General features: G+C 40.5%; 1 protein-coding gene across 4 annotated transcripts in view; it reads right to left on the bottom strand.

Annotated features, from left to right (window-relative positions):
• The window catches only part of LOC127964997 (inactive dipeptidyl peptidase 10-like), a 52,211-nt gene that overhangs the window by 13,684 nt on the left and 28,534 nt on the right, over nt 1-9,993 (bottom strand). For 2 of the 4 annotated variants that reach the window (XM_052565514.1, XM_052565516.1), the window contains exons 4-9: nt 5,820-5,914; nt 5,324-5,398; nt 2,287-2,339; nt 1,925-2,009; nt 1,187-1,307; nt 773-927 (exon numbers count right to left, since the gene is read on the bottom strand). In XM_052565514.1, coding sequence (XP_052421474.1) covers nt 773-927; nt 1,187-1,307; nt 1,925-2,009; nt 2,287-2,339; nt 5,324-5,398; nt 5,820-5,914 — 584 coding nt within the window. The remainder of the gene's footprint in view (nt 1-772; nt 928-1,186; nt 1,308-1,924; nt 2,010-2,286; nt 2,340-5,323; nt 5,399-5,819; nt 5,915-9,993) is intronic. The other 2 variants (XM_052565515.1, XM_052565517.1) reach the window with 1 other exon arrangement.

The raw sequence follows: 9,993 nt of genomic DNA, 5'->3' as shown, positions 1-9,993 counted from the left end.
CTAATACTATGTTAACAATATTATTTACAGTAATGGATGAACGCAAACATCCAACTCTAGATTCCCACATCTTTATATTATATATTGTACAATACTATAAAGTTTTTCCTGAGTGAAAGTTCAGAACTCAGTGTTCTTCCAAAACCAACTCATCCAACCACATCTTTGTGACACTTGCTTTGTGCACTGTGTCACAGACATGCTGGAATAAAATGGGCCTTCCTCAAACTGTACCTACAAAACTGGAAGCACAGCATTGTCTAAAATGTCTTTGCATCCTGAATCATTTAGATTTCACTTCAGTAGAAATAAGGAGCAGAGTCCAACAGAGAAACAGCCCTGTACCATCATCTCTCCTCCAGAAAACTTTACAGTCAGCACAATGCAGTTAGGCAGGTGATTGGTCTCTATGCAGAACAGGTTTCCACTGCTCCAGAGTCCAGTGTCTGTGTGCTTTATTCACTCGATGCCACACTTGGCATTATACTGGTGATGTTAGGCTTCATGCATCTGCTCAGCCATTGAAACCCATTCATGAACCTTCACTGCAGAGTCTTTGTGCTGATATTAATGCCGGTGGTAGCTCTTCAGCTCTGGAATCAGCAGAGCTCTGGTGACTTTTACACACCATGAGCCTCAGCATTCGATGAGCTGTGGCCAATGCTATACTTTAAACACCTGTGGCAAATAGGTTGACTGAAACTGCTGAATTTGATAATTAGTGTGTCCCAACACTTTTGTCCATGTAGTGTAGATCTGAGCATGATGTTACCTTCGGATACGGGTACTGTTTGCCTTTAGGGTATGTGGAGCCGGTGAAAGTGGGCAATGGCATGTTTGGCACCAGACTGTCATTCAGGACCAGAAATGCCAAGCGCTCGCCGTCAGGTGACCACCAGTGCGCCACATGCGTGTGCAGGACCTCCTCTGAGCACAGGTTTACAACAAAACAAAAGTTACAAAAACACTGAATAGTAACCTGGACTGTATGAGATCTCAGAGTCAAACACAAACAACTATCACCATACAGTACTCCTCATTATCTGAAGAAACTGAGAGCTAATTTACAATCTGCTGACACAAGAGAAAACTGAATAACACTTACTGTGTCTCACGAGAGGAAGAATGCATCATCATTATATATTTCTTAAATCTTCTCACAAACAGAGAGATAACTGAGCCTCACCTTCATAGAGCCAATCAGCGATGCCGTTATAGATGACGTTCTCTTTCCCAGATGAGGTCAGTCGCAGCGAGTTACTCCTGACGTCCGACTGATAGTAAATATTATTCTCAAATATGTACACCTACACACACAGTAGATATTTATTACTTTTTAAGCCTCTTTAAATACTGTAACTGATCTAAAACTTAGCTGTGTTTTATTCAGTGTTATTGAATGTGCTCTGACACGCTTCTTAGACAACTTACTGGAGACCGACCCGTCTTTTGTCCTCAAGTCATGTCTGATTTATTTCAAAGTTGAACTTATGTCTATAACCTATCAGTGCTTCATATACAGCAGGTTTTAGAGCTGGCTGATATGACAACATATAATGATGATCCTACAGATTTAGATCTGGATTTATTGTATTTATAGCATTGTCTAGCACATACAGTATCTCACAAAAGTGAGTACACCCCTCACAATTCAGCAGCCACGATGGTATATCTCCTTCTTAAGGGCCAGTACTACAGAATATTTATAATAATGGCTGTAACTTAATTTATTTCAGAGGATAGTAAATCTTTACTACTATACAAGCAGTACATAGACTACTCTAAAATATATCCAAGTTTAATTTCTATAGTATTTTCCCTTGAGGTGATATACCAATATGGTTGCTGAAATATAAGGGGTGTACTCACTTTTGTAAGATACTGTTAATAAATGAGTACCATAGTGAATGAAAGACGATCTCACCAGCTGCTGGCCCTGAACACCCCATGCTGCGTGCTGCAGTTTAGAGTTCAAAACCTCTGGAGGATCCAGCTGCAGAACCTCCCTACTTGCACACACACAAACACACACACACACACACACACAGTGGTCAGACTGACATTATAAGCAGCTGGTGTGTTTCTGCTGCAGTGGGTGAATGCTGGCTGATCTGAATAATGTTCAACATCACGGCAGCATGTTCAAAGCATTTCTAATTTCCGCTGTACTTTGCTTCAGTACGTTTGAACCCCTCAGCTCTTTTCAGATGGTTCTGCCTTCAACACTTACAGTCCTGTTTGTATGTCTGTGAGATTCAGTGAGCTCATGAAAAGCTCTTACTCCACCTGGTGTGAATGCTGTATAAGATGTAGGATGCCGTGAAAGAGTGCCGGTAAACCTGCGGTCAGAAAACAACACATATAAAACACAACAATCCTGAATACATTTTAAATCACTTCATTACCTTTGATTCACAGTTAATGAAAATTAAGTGTAACTCAGCTCAATGATTCATTGCGATTTTCTTGTCTTTCAGGGACAAAGCATTTCTTTAAAGGTACCATATGTAAGTATCTTCTAGGCTGCCAATGAAAGTACACAAAGGACGCAGGTTAGTTCCCCTTCAGTGGAACTTCGAGCTGTGTCCCCCTCTAGGGGACACTTTGGGGAATGCTGCCATCAGTGTCTGTAAACTGTAAAACAATGCAAATCTTATTGGTTCACGTGGCCTCGGATGTCATAGGCGGGTACCCAAGAGTATAAAAGGGAAACTGCAGAATGCATCACAAACTTTTGTTGTCTTTGGAGCTGTTTTGTACAAATGTGTGAAACGAATCTTCCTGATGAGTTGAGCATGACTGTGCGCTCATTATGATGAGTCACAACGGCTACGTTTACATGCGCAATTTTGGGTTCAATCAAACTGAATTCATCCGATGAATCCGACTGATGAAACTGAATGTAATGAATGCTAAATAAATCGTGTTGATGTGCGCTTCAGATTTGAATTTTTTTTTTTTTACATGCGCACACTGCACAAATAAAGGGTTTCTCATCGTTTGCACATAACCACTCTCCTACACTGTATATGTATTTGTTTTTAACAGCATAATCAATATTTTTCCATTTATGGGCATTTATTGATAAATATACATATAAACCGCTGTGCCGTGATGCTCATATTTATCACACAGTAAAAATGCCCCTCTCCATGCCCAAAACGAGTTGTTTTTGGATGAGAATCCAAAATAAGGACTGGTTTGAGGTTGTCCTACTCCACTTTTAGAAGAGTTTTATAATGACAGTTTTGTAATGGTTTAAATTGTACTTATATGACCACCATCAATTCATAGCAGTGAATGAAGAGGTATCATATCGATCACAAGTGCAGTATGGAGTACCTCAAGGCTCAGTATTAGGGCCATTACCCTTCACGCTTCAGATGTTACCCTTGGGAGATATCATCAGGAAACATGGTGTTACCTTTCACTGTTATCCTGATTATACTCAGCTCTATATTTCTTTGTGGCCTGGTGAAACACACCAATTTGAAAAACAATTTGAAATATGTGCTGTATTAACGAAATAATAAATCATAATCATAATTCATAATCAAATTGTATTCATCTAATGAATTTGATATAGCGTAGCTTGTCAAAGGACTACAGCTCTGTGTATTAAATGTATCTGAATATTTTCCATCTGAAAGCATTTGATTGAGATTTACCTGTACTATTAACCACAGAACAAGCTTTTCTGACGAGATGTGCATGACAAATCACATGTATAGGTGTGTTCCCATGCCTCAGTGGTAGAGCATTGCAGTAACAGCACAAAAGTTTGTGAGTTTGTGGGTTCATTTCCCAGGGACCACACATACTAGTAAAAAAAAAAATAATAATATAAATTTGTAGCTTAAATGCACTTAAACACTGCTGTTATGGCTGCTGCTTAGATCATGCTTTGATTTTGGGAGCCTCTGGTCATATACAGTGCTCACTAACCTACTGTAGGACTGTCACTAATTTGGGGACCTGCTTAGTATAACCATCTGAGGGTGGTTATATTCCAGCTTGAATACTAGCTGTATGATAGAGCACTTATGCTCCAGCTAGACATTGGGATCAAGTGTTCAACTTTCTGTAGGGCTGCCTTGATGAACTGTCTGCATGTTGATCTGCACTCTACATACCAGGACTGAGTGTTGAGTCATTCTGCTGATACCTCCACGCTCTATATTAGAGCAGAGCTCCACTTAGACAGTACTATTAGCACGTAGATTGTGTCTTACCTAGACAATGGGTGTAAGCACTCTTTGTGGTCTGGGTAGTCGAGTCGGTCCCCTTCTGGTAGCCCTTCTTAGGTACGTAGCTATCTGAGGATATCTCTGTGCTACCTCAGTGACTGCTCGCCTTCTTAGGGCTTTATATAGCATTCTCCCTGAGCCCTCGCCTAGACCTCTGCTGTCTATCTAGTATCCGTATTAGTTTTATGGTCCTGTCGGGTAGCCCCTTCCTAGGTATATCTGAGGATATATGTGTTCTAGCTGAGATCGTTTTTAGCAATCTTTGTGCTTCTCTATGCTTCCAGCCTCTCCAGTGGTCTTATTATTCTGGCTATATTTGCACACAGGCTCCAATGTTTCTACCAAGTTATGTGAGTGGCCAAAGGCATCAGTGGCTTGGCCCCTTTCTGAGGAAAGGTTTGGTATATGTCTTTCACCTCCTTAGTACTCTCTCACCAGGTGGACAGGCAAGCGCCTCAGCATGGCATGATTGGATACCATTCCCCAAAAGTGTCCCCTAAAGGAAGATGCAGCTCTAAGTTCTCTTGAAGAGGAACATCTCGGGTTTCGCAAGTAACCATGATTCACAAAGAGGGAAGAAGATGCTGAGTTGGTGATGTATTAAGCAGGTTCCCTTTTATACTATTGGGTACCCGCCTATGACATCATGGGCCACATGGAACAATAGGATTGGAATTGTTTTACATGTTACAGACACTGGTCATGCTGGAAGCATTCCCCAAAGTTTCCCCTAGAGGGGGACACAGTGTCTCTTTCCCTTTCGGGGGACCATGCATGACCCGAGATGTTTTTTTCTGGCAAAATCCAAAGGCTGCGACATAAAACAATCATAAGAGTTAGTTTTAGGCAGTTAATTAGGTTATGACCTGTTATCTGTTAATGACATTTGGTCTCTTGTGTCTTAATCTCATTTCCTCGCGTTCCTATAGCAAGTGTGAATAAGCACATGCTCACTGGCTGCAATTCTTTTACGAGCCACTAACGTCAATAATAACACAAGTTTTCAGATTCGGACATACTGTACGCTTCACTATTATAAAGAACACATCTGTTTTATTGCAGGAAGCAGCACTTACCTGTTTTACATTGTAGGCAAAAAGCACATACTTCATGTCTGGGCTTATAGAGTATCTGGTGGCTTTGAAAGTATCCTGGAAAAACACAAATGATATTATCCTTATTACTGTATTCATATTCCTAAATCTATAGACTGCACTTCAACATTTCTGCTGGGAACATCTCATTATGAAAAACTTAAGGCCTCATATCATGAAAACAATTCAACTTTCATGATCTTTAGAGATTATTAATTATTATAAAAGCAGTTCTACAGTCTTTTATTATATTAATTTATTATGAATTATTATGTAAACTGTTGAACAGCTTCACTCGTGAAGGTTAAGCTATCATTTTGTCCTGTGGACTGCAAACATCATTTAGGTGAAATAAATAATTCAGGGCACTACTAAATAAACAAACTCACAACATTTTTGATGCCGCTTATTTTATTAATGATTAACATTGTGCAAACTGCATTAGTCGTATGTAAACGCATGTTCAGGTTTTACTCACGAATGTGGTGTTCTTCAGCACAATCTCGGTCTCGTTCGTGAGGATATTAAACCTGATCACATGACCGTGGTGATTTCTATAGATGACCTCAGAATCTGGCAAAGAGTGAAAGAGGAGAAAGAGAGTATATAATAACAAATCATGTTTGTACGGTTATGAAGAGCATTCAACATCTCACAGCAATGCAGAATCAAATGCACTTTTTGGTCTAAATGCTCATCTTGGTGATTTATTCACGCAAACAGTGATGTGTAATGGCACAAACGGCTCAACTTAAAGAGTTTCAGGAACAGCACAACCTACACGAGTCAGAGCTGATTGAGCGAGAGGTTTGTGTAGAAGATCCAGAGGAGCATCAGTCTGAGGTCAGTCTCTGTTAAAAGCAGCACAGCTCTCATGAAACAGGTGAAACTCTGCTGTGAAATATTTATTCTGGTCTTGTCTGCAGATGTGATGTGATGACTCGATCTGAAGGACATGTGCTGAGCATACACACAAAAGCTCACTAGAGGACGATCTACACACTCAGTTAGGTCAGCTTGAGCTGTATCTCATCCACCCCTGAGAACACTGAAGAGAAGAATTGATGTGAAATACAGCCAAGAACGGTGACCCATACTCGGAATAAATGCTCTACATCCAAAGAGCACACACACACACACACTGTGAACACACACCCGGAGCAGTGGGCATCATTTATGCTGCGGCGCACGGAGGGGGGGCATACATACCCTAGCCTGACTCTCTAACCATTAGGCCACTGTTTCCCCTAAGTCTGGAGTGACTAATAACACACAGATATGGCTGGAAGAGAAGCAGGAGTTGAAGGATTGGCTTCCACACACACACACACACACACACACACACAATTAAATATTCATGCTGCAGTCACCGGTGTAAGACCTGAGTGCCCCTTATCACTTCATATGAGGGGCCTGACAAGCCTTAATTCATTCTGGCACTCTCACTCACTTACATTCTCCTTTCTCATACATATATGGTATCCATCACTTCCTTTTTAAGCAGGAAGTCACTCTCAGACCAGGAAATACAAGACTTGCCCAGCTCTTCCTCACAATTTTATGCTATTCACAATGTTGCTATTCAAATTCATCCTGTTTTCTTTTCAAGTACACATTTTATGTTTTTAACCTCCTGTGTGTTCTGCAGATCTGTGTACAAGTGTTATGTTATTGATTTCGATCGTATTGACAGGGCTCAACCCTAAGGACATTTTCTACTGGCCCAGTTCAGTCAGAGGTTTCAATTCTTAATTTCCTCTGGCAAAATGTTCACAGGCCTTGCCACAATCAATCAATCAATCAATCAATAAGACATATTGTGGCTGTAACATTGTATTGTAATAAATGATAACCACTTTACACAAATAGGTAGAAAAGTTCAAAGATAAAACTGAAATGAACCATGCTTTTTCAGGTCGGTCTAACTCTATTCCAGCTAAGGATGCACTGATCAGGATTTTTTGTGACCAATTACAATTGCAGATTTTACTTATTTATTTACTTTTCACAATCAAATGAGTTGATTCCCATACTCTTTTTTTTTTATTAATTAAATTTTTTTACATTTATTAAAGGGGGGGTGAAATGCTGGTTTTCACTCAATCTCCTGTTAACCTTGAGTACCTATAGAGTAGTACTGCATCCTTCATAACTCCAAAAAGTCTTTAGTTTTATTATATTCATAAGAGAAAGATAGTCTGTACCGATTTTTCCCGGAAAAACACGAGCGCCTGGAGGTGTGACGTGTGGGCGGAGCTAAAGAATCACGAGCGCCAGTAGGCTTTTGCGTTGAGAGCGTCTGGAAGCTGTGACATTACCGTGAGGACAAAACCAACCAAAACAAACCACGGCTAACAGTCAGATTCAGCATTTATTTATGATCCAGAATCAGATCCAGAGGCTGAAACTGAACGAGAGCAGCAGCAGCAACGACTCGCTCCGAGCGGGGCTCGAACCAGGGTCTCCGGCATGGGAGGCTGCCGCACTAACAAGGAGGCAGAGATATTTGAAGTAGTTTTACTCACCGCCTGCGGTTCCAACACACGATCGTGACCCTTTTTTGTTGGGATTGCATCATCCTTAAGAAATAAACGATACGCAAATCCGTCGTCAAACTGGGCCTTGTTTGTAAAACAAGCATCTTCGAAATGCAGGGAACAAACACAAACACTTGCACAACTCCGTTGATGCTCTGTAAAAATAAACTCCATCCACTGGTCCCTTAATGCTGTTTCTCTTTTGGTAATCTGTGCAGGGTTGTCTTGCCCTGGCAACCAAAAACACACTTCTTTTGTGACATTTGGCGACGCTCTCGCTCTGATCAGTGAAGTCTGTTGTGCTCTCAGTGCTCTGCTATACGGGAGCGCGCTCTTCCCGCAGAAGTGCCCCAGGACCCATATAAGGAAATTCTGCTCCATCTAACGTCACACAGACCCATACTCGAAAAAAACTTTCTGAAACTTGTGACAAACCGGAAGAGGTTTTTTTGGAACAGAAATACTCCTTCAAACGTACAACTTAATTTTTGAAACTTTGTCCATGTTTAGCATGGGAATCCAACTCTTTAACAGTGTAAAAAACTCAGTATGCATGAAATAGCATTTCACCCCCCTTTAAATGTTTATTTTTCTCTGTTACTGGCCAAACTAACCTTGAACAAACATTAATATTTTATTATTACTCTTTATTATGATTATTAGTGTTTTATTACCTTAATTATATGAATGTCTGCACTGTGTTTGCACTCTGTGTACTGGACGCTCCTGACACCAAGACAAATTCCTTGTGTGTGTAAACACTTAATAAAGCTCTTTCTGATTCTGATGAAAATGCTAATTCAATCTCTGACAGCAGGTGGCGCTCATAGAACTCTAGCAGCGTGTCCTGAGTTATAGTTGTACATATTAAGAGTAAAAAGAAAACGCCATAGAAAGTTCTCCTCAGAAATACATCCATATTCATCCGACCCTAATTCTATATTAATGGTTTTGTGTTCTGTTCTGTTCTGTCTGTTACAGTATTTCTCTGCTTGCGAGACTATTCTCTCTGTGTCCATCTGCAGTTCATCTGTCTTACAGATAAATATATCATGATTATATATTTTGTATAGGTTTGTGTTACCAAATTGCATCATGTTGAGAATAACCTGTCTGCGCTGTTTTTAACATGTTCTTTTTTGATCACAACCCCCTCAAGGGACGAGGCCATGTAACTTTTTCACAATGATAAGATTTATTTATTCATTATATTATATATATATATATATATATATATATATATATATTTTTTTCTAAACCCACATAGCCTGCTGTAAGCCTTCTGCGGCCGCCTCATCTACCTCAGCCACGCTGATCAGGACCCGACCTGCTTCCATTTCCACTATACTCTCTCACACATACATACATTCTTCTCTTACATACACCTTTTCTTCAGACATACACACATTATACATATATATATATGTGTTAAATGGACAATGTATGTGTGTGAGAGTGCCAGGCTTGTATGACCCCTCATACCTTCTGGTTACGGTAGAAACTACCACATCCACCGCTCACACACTCACTCACACACACTCACACACACTCATAGTTTAGACACACACTCACATGTACATTAACGCACACACTCTTGCATGGGTGCACACCCTCACACACACGCGCACATGCACATTCACAGAGACACAAACACACACACACACACCCTCACACAGACATGCACACACCCACTCAGTTACAGACAAACAAACAAACACACACACACACAAACAATGAAATATTTATGCTGCTGCCGCCAATGTAAGACCTGAGTGCCCCTTATCCCTTCCTGTTACCATAGCAACTACCACATCCACCGCTCACACACACACTTACACAAACGCGCACTCACACACACTCACTTACACTCACACACACACAAACACACTCACCCACAATGAAATATTCATGCTGCTTCCACCAATGTAAGAGTTCCCCTTTCCCTCTCCCTGTTACCATAGCAACTACCACATCCACTACTCTCACACACACACACACACACTTACACACACACTCACACAATGTTGAGGCCTGATATGGCAAAAATATTTCAGTATCTAGATTATTTTCACAGATCTAAAAGGTCAGGTTCATCATCACATTCTTTCACACACT

The sequence above is a fragment of the Carassius gibelio genome, chromosome B9 (genome assembly GCF_023724105.1).
Source record: "Carassius gibelio isolate Cgi1373 ecotype wild population from Czech Republic chromosome B9, carGib1.2-hapl.c, whole genome shotgun sequence".
In the NCBI taxonomy this organism is placed as follows: Eukaryota; Metazoa; Chordata; class Actinopteri; order Cypriniformes; family Cyprinidae; genus Carassius; species Carassius gibelio.
The sequence above is the reverse complement of the archived record's forward strand: the minus strand, read 5'-3'. Positions and strand labels throughout refer to the sequence as shown.